This window comes from Peromyscus leucopus, chromosome 10 (assembly GCF_004664715.2).
Source record: "Peromyscus leucopus breed LL Stock chromosome 10, UCI_PerLeu_2.1, whole genome shotgun sequence".
Classification (NCBI taxonomy): Eukaryota; Metazoa; Chordata; class Mammalia; order Rodentia; family Cricetidae; genus Peromyscus; species Peromyscus leucopus.
Genome location: NC_051071.1, coordinates 30,650,390 through 30,666,501, shown reverse-complemented (window position 1 = coordinate 30,666,501; position 16,112 = coordinate 30,650,390). Strand labels below are relative to the sequence as shown.

The 16,112-nt window shown below is 42.6% G+C and overlaps 1 protein-coding gene across 9 annotated transcripts in view; it reads left to right on the top strand.

Moving 5' to 3' along the window:
• Window positions 1–1,196: 1,196 nt before the first annotated feature.
• The window catches only part of Bod1l1 (biorientation of chromosomes in cell division 1 like 1), a 55,612-nt gene continuing 40,696 nt past the window's right edge, over window positions 1,197–16,112 (top strand). For all 9 annotated transcript variants that reach the window (XM_028892944.2, XM_028892939.2, XM_028892937.2 and 6 more), the window contains exons 1-5: window positions 1,197–1,555; window positions 6,826–6,950; window positions 11,762–11,952; window positions 12,651–13,262; window positions 13,902–14,051. In XM_028892944.2, the coding sequence (XP_028748777.1) occupies window positions 1,319–1,555; window positions 6,826–6,950; window positions 11,762–11,952; window positions 12,651–13,262; window positions 13,902–14,051 (1,315 nt within the window). In that variant the 5' untranslated portion in view covers window positions 1,197–1,318. The remainder of the gene's footprint in view (window positions 1,556–6,825; window positions 6,951–11,761; window positions 11,953–12,650; window positions 13,263–13,901; window positions 14,052–16,112) is intronic.

The following is a 16,112-nucleotide window of genomic DNA, read 5'->3' as shown; positions in this document are numbered from 1 at the left end:
CAATTTTAAGAACAGCTTTAAAGACTCGGCCCCAGGACAGGCAATAACATGGCTGTATAACATTGTATTATTTACATCGTTTCCTGATGTGCAAATTGAAATTAGAGTGTCCTAGTTAGGGTTACTATTGCTGTGATGAAATGCCATGTCCAAAAGAAACTTGGTGGGGGTCGGGCTATTTCACTTGCACTTCCACATCACTGTTCATCATCATCATCAAAGGAAGTCAGGATAGGAACTCACAGGGCAAGAATCTGAAGGCAGGAGCTGATGCAAAAGCCATGGGGGAGCTCTGCTTACTGGCTTGCTTGCAATCAGTCTGCTTCCTCATAGAACCCAAGACCACCAGCCCAAAGATATCCCCACACACAACTGACTGGGGCCCTCCTACATCAATCATAATTAAGAAAAATGCCCCATAGGCTTGCCTACAGCCAGATCTTATGGGGGCACTTTTCTCAATTGAGGTGTCCTCCTCACAGATGACTCTAGCTTGTGCCAAGTTGACAAAAAATGCCAGAATATACAGAGACCTAGTCTTAAGTGTCTTCCAAGGACTAAACCCCTTATCATGAGTACATGCCATGCCTGAGACACAATGCTACATAAGCTTCACCCACTATTACCACGGAGCAGCAAAACCCTCATAGCTAAAATTCTGTCTTTAGAGACAGTAATGGGAGGCCGTTAGGTTAATGCAAGTGAGGCAACCACACCAGAAGTGTAGTAAGGGATGTCAAAGGGAAAATGGGATGGGTGGGTGGAACAGAAAAGCGAAGACCCTGAGGTTATTCTTCTAGAATCCTAGACTCCCGAGAGTTCTCTCGCAGTCCCACGAACGGTTCGCACTATAAATGCCTACGGGTTTCCACCACCCGGAGAAAAAGGAGCAAGTGCGGTGGGGCCGGCAGCCACACAGGTAAAACTAGGGCAACCCCTCCCTCCTCCTGTCTACTCGGAGCAGACCCTGAAGGTGCAACGCAGGCAGGCTTAAGCTCCCACCCAGCGCTCAGCATCCACCCTGCGCTCAGCTCCGACCCAGCGCTCAGCTGCCCTGCCCGGCTCAGCCTCGCGAGGGCGCTCACGCCTGCAGGCGGCGGGAATTGGACCACGGCGGCCCCCGTAGCCAGCCCACAGTGGCCGCTGTCACCGCCTTTTCCTCTTTTCCCTCAGTTCCTTTTCACTTCCGGGGTTGCTCTAGATCCGCTGGTTCCGTAACAACATCCCGTTGGCTTCCCTCAGGCGGCGGGACCTGTGTAGTCGCCTCCCCCGGAGCGCCTGCCCGCCTGGGCTCGCGCGCTCCACGGCCCGGGCCGCCATGGCCACCAACCCGCAGCCGCAGCCGCCGCCGCCCGCGCCGCCGCCGCCGCCGCCGCAGCCACAGCCTCCACCGCCGCCGCCGGGCCCTGGGGCTGGCCCCGGAGCGAGCGGGCCGGGCGGCGCGGGTGCGGGCGCCGGGGACCCGCAGCTCGTTGCCATGATCGTGAACCACCTCAAGAGCCAGGGGCTCTTCGACCAGTTCCGCAGGGACTGCTTGGCGGACGTGGACACCAAGGTGCGGGGCTGGGACGGCGGGCGGCGCAGGGAGCGAGGTCCCGCGTGCTCGGAGGGGCGGCTTCCCCAGACCGGACCCTCGCGACCGTCTGGCTCACGGGGTTCCTTTTGCAGCCGCTTCCTTTTTCCTGACCTGCAGCGGTGTGCCATGCACTCTGCAAGGCTTGCAATGTTCATTCATCCCCGTGCCCTTGTGTTCCTTTCGTGGGCTAGTGTTTCTTGAATACCTACTATGTGACAGGCACTGCTTGGCCTCTGCAATTACACGGCTGTGGTAAGCAAGACCAAGTCATTGTTCCTAGGGAAACTGGTTTGGAAACACTAGGGAAAACGGGACTCGGTTTAATGTTCATTCTTATTTCTCGTGATTTATCGCTCTATTAACTTTGCACCCAAGTTGGTTTTTGCCCTCCTAAAGTTTCTTCGGTTGTAAAAGCCACAAGTTTGGCGTTTGCATAAGTCGTAAAGTGGTCATGGAGTGATTTGCAATGTGTTTTGCTGGATGTTGGGGGGCGGGTAAACATGCAAAGGTAGGGAGGCAAACCTGGGCAGACAAAAAAGCGGGTTGGGAGACAGGACTGTCGTTTGATCTCTAGCAATGACTGCCTGATTTAGTAGTTAGGTCAAGGCAGTTTGCTAAGATGAGAAGAGGCAGAGAGCGATGGAGGTAGAGAGAATGGAGCCGTTCCGTGGGGAAAGCGTGGAGGAGACACGACAGCAAGTGCTGAAGTGGAAGAAGAACGGGGGTGGGAGTGGGGGGATGCGTTAGGAGAGTGAGCACGATAAGGCAAGAGTCAACAACAAGGTTTCGTATCCAAAAAGAAGGGGAACGCAGGAACCCGGCACTGTCCCGGAAAGGTGCTTTAGCAGAGTGAACCGAGGATGCAGGAAGGAGCAGTCAAGTGAAGTTGGTGAGAAGCTGGGGGAGTGTGTCTGGAAGCGGGTGAAGGGAGAGGTGTTGGTTCCTAGTGTGGGCTTCTTGCTGCTTTCATTTGGTTTAGTGTATGTATTTGGTTTTGCTTTGAAGTGGGTGGGTCCATTTGATTGGAGCTATGAAGATGAAAGTTTTTTTCAGACTGGCAGGTCTGAAGAACCTGGTTCCCTTAAAATGCGGCTGTTTATAGCACCTGCAAATCCTCAGCTTTGAGGTCGACTGCACACTGTTCTGCCATCTCCTCTAGAGAAACTCCTCCTAAGTACCTAAGGATATCTTCTCCTTCAAGGACTCTGGTGTTGGGCCCATTCCCTTAGCCTTTCTAAGGTGTTAGAGGTTTTATTCACAGGGACTTTAGCTTATTGGGGTGTGTGTAGGAAATATAATCTTATTTTACTTAGGGACTATCATGGCCATATTTTAAAGTCATTGCTATTGCTTTTTGAAAAATACTTTAATGAGAAAATATTAGGCATGGTTAGGTAAATATTTCCCCATATGAAGCTAGTTGTTTACAAGCAGCAAGTGGGCATTACACTTCGATGTTCTCAGAAACCTGAGTGTCTGTGTTGTCATTGTGTATATTGCATATGAAAGTTAAGTTTTAATATACTGATGAAGGAGGTGCAGTCTTTCCAACTCAACCGTTTATTTATCCCATCCCCATTAATTGTTACTACTGTGTGTCTGTAGTATCCCTGCCAAAACTCTCAAAAGTAGATTATTAAAATGTTCCTTGGGGGAAAGGAAAAGTTGATATGACAGTCTAAGGAAAACTAGGCCCTTCTCTTTAAATCCACACATTAAAGTGCTGTGTTCGGTAGTTCACAGTAGTTGACTATAGGCAGTTTCATGTGGTTCAGCCTCATGCTCTGGATAGAGAGCTGAGGGACCGCAGAACATTCTTCTCTAGGTAAGAGAAGCTTGAAGCTAGAGAGGAGCAGAACTGAAATGACCGCTTCTTCCCAGAGAGTGGGCACAGGAGGGCATAGTTACTGAAACTGTATAATCACTCAGTCTCTCTTCCCTTCCCTCCTTGACTTTCTCCTCCCTTCTAGCCCTCTCTTCCCTGCCTCTCCCTTAGATAACAATTGTATTGGTGTTAATTGAAAATATTTGTAATTAAGTCACATTTCTATCTTTTTCTAATATGTAAAAAGAAAAAGAATACTAATTAAGAATGTAACATTTAGCCGGGCGGTGGTGGCGCACGCCTTTAATCCCAGCACTCGGGAGGCAGAGCCAGGCGGATCTCTGTGAGTTCGAGGCCAGCCTGGGCTACCAAGTGAGTCCCAGGAAAGGCGCAAAGCTACACAGAGAAACCCTGTCTCGAAAAAACCAAAAAAAAAAAAAGAATGTAACATTTATAACATTACGATGAGTAGGCCAACATAGAGATAATAATCCCAATTCATACAAAGAACTATCACTTTAATGGAACTCTTGAATCTCATCTGCCACTCATGAAGTCTGATATTCTTCACAATTGAACCCAAAAAACTGTCCTGCTTTCTACCTAAAAGTCTTACATGTAGTGTATAGGCTGTTAACAGTCAGTCAGTCATACATGTGTAAGAATCAAGACACTTGAAAGCTTCCAGGTGCTATCCAAGAACAGAGTGTCCACCTCAGTGTATCTACACGAGGATGAGATGTACCAATGTCTACTGCCACTCCTGGAGCCATATAATACAGTCTAGTAAATTCTGGATCTCAACATAATTGTTGGAGGGATTTCTAGTACTGAGAAGTTATTATTGAGTTTGAGCAAAGGGTCATGATCTGACTTATATTTCAGATGAGGTGATAATTCATGATCTACTTTGGACGAATGTTTTGATGACCCTAACTTTAGAACATTTAATATACTCTGTGAGTTAGGCTTGGGTAGGCAAGAATGTCAGGAAATGAGGTGCCTTGGAGCATGGGGGAAGAGTAGTAGAAATACCTTCTGAACACCTTCTGATGCTGGAGCTTCTGGTGGCATCTGCAGACTTTGCTTAGCAGAAGAACTTGTTGATTTTAAATTTAAGGCAGGATCTGCCATGTAGCACAGGGTAGCCTTGAACTCAGTGTATAGCCCAAGTAGACCTTGAAATTGCCATCCTCCTGCCTCAATGTTGCAAATGCTGAGATTACAGACATGTACTATCATGCTCTGCTAATGGAAAAACTTAGAAAAAAGAAATTTTTTCCTTGGGGAAGTTGAAATTTGAATTTATTTTGAGGGGACTAAAAAGCTAAATATATTCAGTTCTAATAAACACTTGTTAGCCGGGCGTGGTGGCGCACGCCTTTAATCCCAGCATTTGGAAGGCAGAGGCAGGCGGATCTCTGTGAGTTCGAGGCCAGCCTGGGCTACCAAGTGAGCTCCAAGAAAGGCGCAAAGCTACACAGAGAAACCCTGTCTCGAAAAAACCAAAAAAAAAAAAAAACACTTGTTAAAAAAAGAAATATACATTATAAATGTTAGGGAGAAAGAAATTTTCATGTTGAAAATTTCATGACTAAGTGGAGAAGGCCATAAATAAATAATTGGGCGACTTCCTTGGGAAAGAGAAAGTTGACAACAGCAAGAGTTGGAAATTGGAAGTGATAAAAGAGTATCTCATAAGGCTAGGATCTTCATTTCTGTTGCGAGGTAGGTACCTAGTTATTGGAGGACAGCGTTTTAATTACTTACCTGCCAAGCAGTGTGGACAAGAAGAGCAGGGCTACACTGCAGAGGAGATAAGAATTTCTGCTTTTGCAAAATACAGTGCCCTGCAAGAATTGTTGAATGGTGGTATGTATAGAAGATGGCAGGAACTGTAAAAGAATGGCTGTATAATAATAAGCCTGCATTGGATGTCAGGATGACCTGTGTTAGGATGAACTCTGAAGGTGAGAGCTTTGTCACATGGTCAGGTAGAGGGAGTGGGTATATGAAAATTGGTTGCTGGGATATATGCTTTTAAAGGAGATAGAGAGAAGTGGCACAGGGTGATACTGTGCTCTTTCTTAAAATCATTCTAGGTCACCCACCTATATTGAAGGAAAAAAAGACAGAGAGAGGAAAGATAACCCTGAATGAGTAGGTAACGGGACTGACTGAGGCACTAACTCAGAACTATTTCTTTCTTTCCTTTTTTTCTTTTCTTTTCTTTTCTTTTCTTTTTTTTTTTTTTCTTTTTTTTTTTTTTTTTTTTTTTTTTTTTGAGATGGTTTCTCTTTGTAGCCCTAGGTGTCCTGGAATTTGTTCTGTAGACCAGAACCTTGAACTCAGAGATCCACCTGCCTCTGCCTTCAAAGTTCTGGGATTAGAGGTGTGCACCACCACCGCCCTCAGAACCATTACTTGAATAGGAATGACTTGATTTCATTTTCATCCTCCTCCTCTTCCTTCTTTTTTGGGGGAGATGCAGGGATAGGGGTTCTAAGCCTTGGACACTGTGCACCTTTTGAGCTGATTAGTTCCTGTAGGGTCTGTCCTGAGCTGTGTAGAATATTCAATAGCATCCTTGCCTTCTCCTCCTCAGTTAAGATCTAAAATGCTTTAGACATTACCAAATGCTTGCTTTCAGGAAGAGAGTTTAAAATCACTCCTGCTTGAGAACTACTTTTATATCAGATTTGGATTATAGTTCAGTGGTCTGTTCCTGAGTAATTTCCCTTGAGTCCATAACTTTTACCTCCTATCTTACCATGACAGACTTCCATTATTTTAGTTCTTGCATACTTTGCCAGGTCAGTCGTGTGTCTGTTTATGCTCAGCTAGTGAATCCCTGTGCTCATATGTATAATGAATTCCCACTCTCCAACCTCCTTGTGCCAGCACCAGGTCCCAGTCTGTGTCTTCATGTTGCCCCTTGTGCCCCCGTCAGCTACTAAATAAGATTACCAGTATATGGTCCCAATGCTTTAGGCCTTACAGTTTTCTAGTCCGGTTATTACTTTCTTCAGTTGTCGGCTCTGGCCACAAAGAAGGCCAGTCTCCTGCCTAGTTACATCATGCAACTTTGAAACCAGTTTTCCAGGTCAAATGCCACATTCTCACTCAAGACTTCTTTCTTGGGCTTCGCTGCCTTTCTTTGTTTCCAATCCTTCAACATTAACATTTGTGTCTTGTTTCTCCTCTTTTGTCTACAAAAAAATTTGTCTTCTCTATCTTACTTTATTTCCAAACAGCTTGTCTTAGACAAAATAGGCAGTATTTGAAAGTTATAACTGAGAAACTTTCCATCGACACTGTAAGAAACCTTAGGCCTATTAAATGTACTAAAATTATTGAACCAGTTATCAATATTGTATGAATTAAAGGTTTCTAGCATTTATGGTTTTTTTTTTCTTCCTTTTAGCCTGCCTATCAGAATCTGAGGCAGAGAGTTGACAACTTTGTTGCAAACCACTTGGCAACTCATACATGGAGTCCCCACCTTAATAAGAACCAACTGAGAAACAATATCCGACAGCAAGTTCTGAAGTAAGTCTGAGTAGAGTGCACAGGTTCAATTTAACATGCTGCTACTTACTTTGTCTGAAAACAAACAGAAGTACATTCTCCTGATGGCAGTTTTGGAAGGTTGATGTGCCTTGGTCTAGTATAATTTTGGAGTATGGCCTCATCATATTTCATATTTCTCCTATAAATTTTAACTCTTTTCTTGTGGTGGCATATCTTGAAAATCTGTCCAAGGAAAGTCTCTATGTAAATATTAATAGATGCAAATGCTATGATGTCCTAAAGAGTTATAACAGTTTTTTTGTTTAGCAAACAGAACATGACAGAACCCTGAAATTTAAAAAAAAAAAAAAAAAAAAAAAAAAAAAAAATTTGCTTGTTTGAAGGTGTTTTATTTTCTAAATATATAGTATGTAGCCAAAAGAAAATACGTTTGATCTGTCTGGTCATTTTTGCATCAGCATAAGAAACAAAGAATAAAAGCTGCAATATTTGAAAAAGTCTGGAATATTTACTTTTAAAAAAGGACAAACTTGATTTACAATCTTTTACTTGTTTTTGAATATAAATATTTGCTAAGACAAAAAGACTTTCTATCCCAGTTGTTTAAAGAGTGCCTATTCTTCCTGCTTTGACAAATATTTATACTCAAGAACATTTATAAAATATGGTTTTAAACAGGTGAGCAATCTAACTCAAGCCTACGTAGTGTGATAGTTCTAAGCCCCAGAAATAAAAATTCACTAAAAAGTCCATTTAGCCCCAGGTAATACTAGAAACCTGGAGCCTGGGAGCTTAGACTGTGTCTCCCTGTGCATAAGAAAAGGAAATAGCACCAGCTTTGTTGTCTGCATTTTAAAAGCTGTTTGAGAACCTGTAAAAGAGTCCAGGTGAGATCAAACGATGCCATCGGAAGGCTGCTTAATACCACCAGTTGGTAAAAAGTCAAAGCTGTTTCCTGAAAAGAAGATGCTAGAAGGAGTCTATTGAGTGGCAGGGCAAGAAGGCCCCTTCTTTCCACAAAGGCCTTCAGTAGAACAGTGAGCCGAGCAGCACCGCAGTGAGAGCTGGAGTGGGGGCAGGGGCAGCCCTGGTGCCCAACTCACATTTATATGCAGTGCTGCTGATAATCCGGGGCTCTCTTTCAACGCTTCCTAACTGCTGCCCTTCTCACTAATGATTGCATTGCTTCATTACCATCTGTTTAGAAGGCTCTGGCATCCTTTGTGCTGATCCAGGCCACAGGATGCTACAAATCTTGCACTATCTTATTGTCTCATGCTAAGAGTCTCAAGCAGAAGACTGGTTTTTTGGAGTTTCATGTATACTTTGGTGTTCGAAATCTGTAAGATGAGGAAGCTGTCATTTATTTTATTTTAGCAAAGGAAAGAGAAATGTGAAAATCATTCATTTACAATCCTAATACCAATAACAGACATCTTTGTGGTGGTATTGTGTTCCCCAAAATATTGTGTACTCTAATAAATTTATCGGGGGTCAGAGAACAGACAGCCACTAGATACAAAGACTAGAAAATGGTGGCACTCACACCTTTAATCCTAGCATTCCAGAGATAGAAATCCCTCTGGATCTCTGTGAGTTCAAGGCCACATTGGAAATAGCCAAGCGTGGTGACACACACCTTTAATCCCAGAAAGCCAGCCTTTAATCCCAGGGAGTGGTGGTAGAAAGCAGAAAGATATATAAGGCGTGAGGACCAGAAACTAGATTTTGGCTGGTTAAGCATTCAGGCTTTTGAGCAGTAATTCAGCTGAGACCCATTCCGGATGAGGACTCAGAGGCCTCCAGTCTGAGGAGACAAGACCAGCTGAGGATCCAGCGAGGTGAGATAGCTGTGGCTTGTTCTGTCTCTCTGATCTACCAGCATGGACCCCAATAACTCGCCTCGGGTTTGATTTTATTAATAAGAACTTTTAAGATTCCTGCTACACATCTTTACCACATTTTCATGCCTGGTAAAAGGTAAGGAAGCCAATGTTTATGGCAGTGGTGAACACTGGTATTGGCTTCCTCTAGACTAGAGACTAAGAAGGAGAACAGCTGTATTCTGAATAACTTAGCTGCTACTCTTCCTGAGATTTCTGTAAATTTTCCTCTTGTTATCCTCTGGTTATGGAGCTCAAAGGAAAACTTTGGGAGTAAGTTCTCTCCTTCCACTCTGGAATCCAGGGATTGAACTCAGGTCATTGGGCTTGTACAGTAAGTGCTTTTAACCCCTGAAATATCTTGCTTGCCCCATTTGCAAAGTGTTATGTTAGTGATAGTAACATATTCAAGTTTTCCTTTTCCCTAGAGAAGGATTTGTTTTGTTTGTGGTTTTTTGTTTTTTGTTTTTTTGAGACAGGGTCTCACTATGTAACTCTGGCTATCCTCAACCTCACTCTGTAGACCTAGCTGGACTTGAGTTCACAGAGATCTGCCTGCCTCTGCCTCTTGAGTGCCAGGATTGAAAGCGTGCATCATTACATCTGGCTTAGAAAAGGATTTAGTTGTATGAAAATGAATCCTGTATGGATGGACTAGCTATAGAAATAACTAATCTGAAGCAGGTTTTCATAAACACACTGGAGAAAATACTCAGCTGATTGACTAAGGTTAAGACATTGCAGTTGCCATTTGTGTAGCAAGTTAAGACGGATCAATGTAGTCGCTTATCTTTTGATTCAGGAGGAAGGAAATTTTTATTCTGCTTATGAACTCATTTACAATGCAGAATCTGAAAATGCTGGATAGCTTTCTGTAATGATCTTGACAGAATTTTAAAAGAGAAGGACTTGACTTGATTTATGTATTTCCTTTTTTTTTTCCAGTACTAAGGGTTGGATCCAGGTTTTCATAAAATCAAAATAAGCACTCTGTCACTGAGTTACTTCTTTTTAAAGGGTCTCAGTATGTAGTCATGGGTCTCAAAGTCTGTATGTAGCCTAGACTGGCCTGGAACTGGAGTGCTAGGATTACAGGAACTACCACCATGCCTGACTTCAGCCCTCTTTTATTTTCTTTTTATTTTGAGAAAAGTTCTGCAAATACCCAGGCTGGTCTTGAACTCTTACCCTGAGTTTTCCCTGTTGCTCAGGCAGGTAGTAAGCTTGTGACTATCCTGCCTCAGCCTCCTAAATAGCTGGTATTATAGACATGCACTACCAGGCCTGCAGCAAAGTAACTTTAACCAGGAACATATCTGTTGTCCACATTTGTCTTTACCTATGGACCTAGAGCTGAGACTTTGCTGTCTGAGGAAGCAGCTAGAGAATACCCCAAGGCAGGGAGCCTACAAAGAGCAGTGGATCAGTACCTCTGGACCAAATTTTTATGTAAGATCAGAGCTGATCTCGGTGGGAAGGAAGACTACATTTAGGAGTATTTTGCTTACAGGACAAGAAGTCAAAACATAGACAAACAGAGAAGGCACCTGAAGCAGTATTTTTAGGTTCAGTGGATTTTATTCTTTCATTTTGTGCCTTTGTACTTCTATGCCTTACAGCAGACCTTTTTAATGAGTCTTTCTACTACATTTGCAAGTCACCTTTAAGAGGACAAAAAGGACACCTTTAAGATACAGTACTGTTTTCAAGATTTGTGTTCTGTTTTTTAATCTTGGAACTTTAAAGGCAAGTAACCTACTTTGTTGCATGTCAGCTCATTTTTCTTTATGTCCCACATAAATAGAATTATAGTACCACATGGCTGCAAAGTGCCTTAGGAATTGAAAATCCAGTCCACCCTCACTTCAGGCAGGTACACTCGGAAACAGCATTTGACAGTTTGAGGACCAACTCCTCGCCCATTCTATCCCTAAAGATGGAGGCCAAGAAGCAGGAGGTGACTAATGCCTCAGTCTCCCAGTGCTGTCCTGGGTCTTTGATTCCTCCTGGTGCATTCTAGTGTTCTTAATAATAACATGTTCTTAAATCTATCGTGCTCAGGTGTCACTTTACAGAAGTGCTGCTTCTGTCCTTACCACTCCTGTCTACCTTCTGTGATGTTTCTTAAACGTGGAGCCCTTTCCTTCCTTCCTCTTCTGTACAAATCAAGATTCAGCTCAAATGTCTTCTCTTAGTGGAGTGTCCCAACTTATCTTGGACATAGCCAATAATCCCTTACTCTTCTCTCTCCCCTCAGGACATGGTGTGAACTCATGCCTCGCCTCTTGTATCTAAGTTGTCTCTGTATCTTTAACCAGTGTCCAGGGCTCAGGTCTGGTTTGTAGCTGCCTGGTGGCTAGCATGGTGCCTTTTATGTAGAAGGCTTTCATAACCTACCTCTTGAATGACTAAATCATCCTGTTTTATAGCAGGAAGGTAATAAAAAGAAAGCCAGACATCTTGAGTTTTATTTTTGTTTTCCTTGTTTCTTGTTTCTTAATTTGATGAAATTATACTTTGTGTATATTCTTCACTTTAACTGGAAACTCTAAGACTTATAAAAAAGTTTATATTTTCTATTTTTAAAAAAAGAAAGTTTCAACATTGAGAGATTTACTTTAGGCCTGGAACTCATCAGTCGTGAGGTGCTCTTGTGTTCCAGGAATGGAGGCTGAGAGAAGAAGCACCACCTCTCTTGTGTTCTGTAGTGCTGAAACAACTTCAAAGGCCTTTTATATGTGTTAGTTTTTCCACCAGTGATGCATTGGTGGATCGTTTACAAATGTCTTTATAGTATAGCATACCTAAAACCACTACTGTATTAAACTGCCCAAACAGACTATTGAAGGTGGAACATATCTATAGTATATGCTATTTTATTTAAAATATTTTATGCAACTAATATAAATTATTTCTTTTCCTTTCTGTGAATTACCTGTGTTTCAGATCAGGAATGCTGGAGTCTGGTATCGACCGAATTATATCTCAGGTTGTGGATCCAAAGATCAACCACACGTTCAGGCCTCAGGTGGAAAAGGCTGTGCATGAGTTTCTGGCCACACTAAATCACAAGGAGGAAGCGACTGGCAGCATGGCACCTGAGGATGAGAAGCCAGACTCTTCCGTCGTTCCCCAAGGTGCTTTGGTTTTACTCTTGTCAGTTGCTGTGCTCTCCTTGATCTGATTGCCTACCTAGGGATATTTGGTTCTTTAACACTTGCTCCATTTAGCTACTCAAGTGAGATTATATGTACCTTCAATATTGCTCAGATTCATCAACTGGCATGACATTTCTTTTTTAGCTAGAGTGTTGGGGTTTCCTTTTTTTTTTTAAATTTTTTAATATTATGTATTTGCTATGTATACAGTATTCTTTCTGCATGCCTGTACTCCAGAAGAGGGCACCAGATCTCATTACAGATGGTTATGAGCCACCATGTGGTTGCTGGGAATTGAACTCAGGACCTCTGGAAGAACAGGCAGTGCTCTTAACCTCTGAGCCACCTCTCCAGCCCAACATTTCTTTTTTGAAATTCATTTTAAAAAGCATTTTAATAATAACGAGTTTATGTGTGCATGATCACTGTAAGAGAGGAAGTAACTGAAAAAAATTAGTGAAGACATTCTTCTCACAACTAGAATGTTCTCAGATGTATTGGTGCCCTTCCTATAAGACACTGAACTCAGGAGATTGAAATTTGTGACAGCGCTGTACCTGAAAACCTACAGGAACATGCATTTCTGCCCAGCTTCTAACAGTGGTGTGTTGTGTGGATGAAGTGGATGGGTGTGCTTTTTGAATGAATTTATTCCAAGTCTTATCTTCTCCTTGAAGGTGTTCCTGCTCCTGGGCCCAGTGCTAATGTAGCCAGTGATGCCATGTCAATCTTGGAAACCATAACTTCTCTTAACCAAGAAGCTAATGCTGCCCGAGCTTCAACAGAAATGTCAAATGCCAAGGCCAGTGAGAGAGTACCCAGAAAACTCTCATCTCAGCCCAGCACTGACATCAGCACTGACAAAGAGAGAGGCTCAGAGGATGGAGCTGATAAAGAAAAGGCTACCCCTGATTCTGGAGCCGAGGGCATGGAAACTGCTCCCAAGTCAGAAGAACCTAGTGATCTCCCTTGTCCAGTGGAAGAAACTAAAAATCACACGAAAGAGAATAGCTTACTTTTACTGAGTAAGGATGCTCAGCAGGAAGGCAGTGACCAAAAAAATAAATCAGTGGACAAAGGGGAAAAGAAACCAGACAGTAATGAGAAAGGAGAAAGAAAGAAAGAAAAGAAAGAAAAGAGTGAAAAAAAAATTGATCACTCCAAAAGGAGCGAAGATACACAGAAAGCAAAAGATGAGAAACAAGCAAAGGACAAAGATGTAGAGAGCATGAAGCTTCCTTCCGAAAAGATCAACAGCAGAACCAGGTCTGCCGAGGGGACAAGAGAAGGTGCGTGCACTCGTCCATGTTTCTTTCAAGAGCAGACTGTTCCTTAGGGGAACAGGGACAGTGTCACATTTGGCTTTGGATCTTAATGATTTGTTTTGATGCTTCCATGTCAGACTTGAAAACTTGTAAAACTATAAAAGTAATAAGCTGGGCATGGTGGCACACAGCAATAATCCCAGCATTCATTGAGCATGATGATTGCAGAATCCAGGCCAGCCTGGGCTAAATAATCAGGCCCATTTGGGCTAGGGGGAAGAGAGGCAATTAATATTTATAATTTCTTTACTATACTGATGTGTCTGTTCACAAAGAAAATTAACAGAAAAGCTACAAACTTTGTAATTTGTGTTATCATTTATTCACACTGTTCCAAGCAATTTAAGCTGTATGTGCTAATCTTCAAAATACCAGGTAGTAATAATCAGTTACTTAAAATTTACATTTGTGCATATTTTTACATTGCAAAATAAAAGTTATTTTTGCAGGTTACTATTTTACCTTTGTATTTTATTAAGATAGCTGCCTTTCTGATAGCTGATTTCTCTGACATCTATTTAAAGCAGGAAATTTTTAATATTTAGGGCTTAGGTTTTGAATATATTCTTATGACCAGTTGTTTATTTCATTTTCTTCTTTAAGATTGCTCTTTGATGGATTCTGATGTAGATGGCCTCACTGACATCACAGTTAGCTCTGTCCACACCAGCGACCTTTCATCTTTTGAAGAAGACACAGAAGAGGAAGTTGTCGTGTCTGATAGCATGGAAGAAGGCGAGATTACATCAGATGGTAATGCACTTTTCTCAATGTCTCTGTGATGTTTCTGTTAAGCATTATTTGTATTCTGTTCTAGTGCCTACTTCTTGACAGAGTGTGGCCTAGCAAGAGCCTGCTACCTTGTAATTGCAAGATTGGCCTCTGACTGAACTGTAGGGTTTCTGTTTAATCAGCCTTGTACATGTTACTACAAACTTCAGTCCTTCATGGCCAGGACCATCATCTGAGACTATTGCAAGACTGAGAGGAGATAGTACACATAGAGCTGCTTTTGTTATGTATAAATGACACTTAACAGAAGAAGTACAAGTAAAGACATGAAGACTAAGAAAATTATCTGTGGAGTTAGCAGGTTCTACTTTTTTCCCCCCGAAAAAGACTGGAAGACTGCCCTCACTTCTGGCACCAGTTAGAAATACAGGAGTCCTAAAAGACACCTTCTGAATGGTTTAATAAAGAGCTAAAGTCCAGAAATGTCCCAAACAGGAGCTCTATGCATATTCTCTCTGGAATTGTGGGCAATTTTACGTCCTTGACCTGCATTTCTATAATAGGAATAATATATGATCAACCACAAAAGTTCACCAGTACTTTAGTTCGAAATTCTTACTTGGACTCCAGGATATAGTCATAAAGACTTCCTTGCCCTTATGTCTCTAGACCCTCAGAAGGACTTGCTGCAAGACCCAACCCCCATTCCCTGATCCTAATCATAGTAGACTTTGATTTGACCTTAAGAAAAGCAGGCAAGCAGAAACACACCAGTCAAGTGCAGCATCCTAGGAGCATAGAGATGACCTTTCAGAAGCCTAGGACAAATGTCAGTTCTCTCTGGGCAAAGCTGAAGTCTTTATTATACAGTTGCTTGTCAGCTAACTCTTCCTAAGTGCTCACAGTCCAGAGACTGTGTCTAGCTCCTGCAGCACTGGCAGGAGGCACAACAAAGGGAACAAAGCTGAAGTATGTCCAATCCAAAGTCACAAAGCCACTAGCCAGGGCAGAATCCAAACCTGAGTCTACTTGGAGCTTGTACATCATGCTGCTCTTTGCCTTGGCATATTGAAGTTTTACCTACTCTTGCTAGTAGGCAGGATTCTTTACATTTCCTGCTAGCTTTACATAGGATGCCTGTAGCCAGCTCCCAAATAATGACACAGAGACTTTTTATTAATTATGAAAGCTTGGACTCATCTGCGGCTTGTTCCCAACTAACTCTTAAAACTTTAATTAACCCACTTATTTTAATCTATGGTCTGCTACATGGCTCGTTACCTCTCCTCAGTACTGTACATCCGACTTCCTTCTCATCTAGCTGGCAAAACTCCTGTGTCTTTCCCAGAGTTCCTATCTCTCCCTAGAAGTCTTGTCTTTCCTCTCCTGCCTACCTATTGGCCATTCAACTCTTTATTAAACCAGTCAGAAGCTGCCTTAGGCAATGAGGAAGGACAGAGACACATCTTCACACAGTGTACAAAAAGATTATCCTAACAGATGCCTAGGGTGAAACTCGGGGGAAAAAAGTAGAACCTGCTAACTCCACAGATAATTTTCTTAGTCTTCATGTCTTTAACTTTCAGGTGTTTCTCCAGGAGAAACCAAGTTATATATTCAAAGTAGGATCCAGCAGTGCACCCTAACTGATGTTGGTCCTCACTGTACTGCCTATGAGAGAAGACTAGTTCCCATCCTGAGAATTTCCCCTCCTGAGTGATTTCTCTACTCTGCTGATGCTTTGGGGTCTGTTGGGATGCTTTCTTGGTTGGGGCTAGATTTTATGTGCATAGGCTCTAAAATATAAGAAGCTCACTAATGGCAACAAGTAATAGGAAATGAAAACATTCCTTTTTTTCCATTTCTACTGTGTCAGATGGAAAGATTGCCTTCCTGATGTAGAGGTTTAGTTTAAGATATAAGAACTGTGATTGATTCCTGCCTTTTCCCTGAATTCACAAGTAGGCATTAAGATGTTAAGTGTGAGCTGGGTGAGGTGGTGCACAGCTTTAATCCCAGCACTTGGGAGGCAGAGGCAGGTGGATATCTATGAGCTCGAGGCCAGTCTGGTGTACATAATGA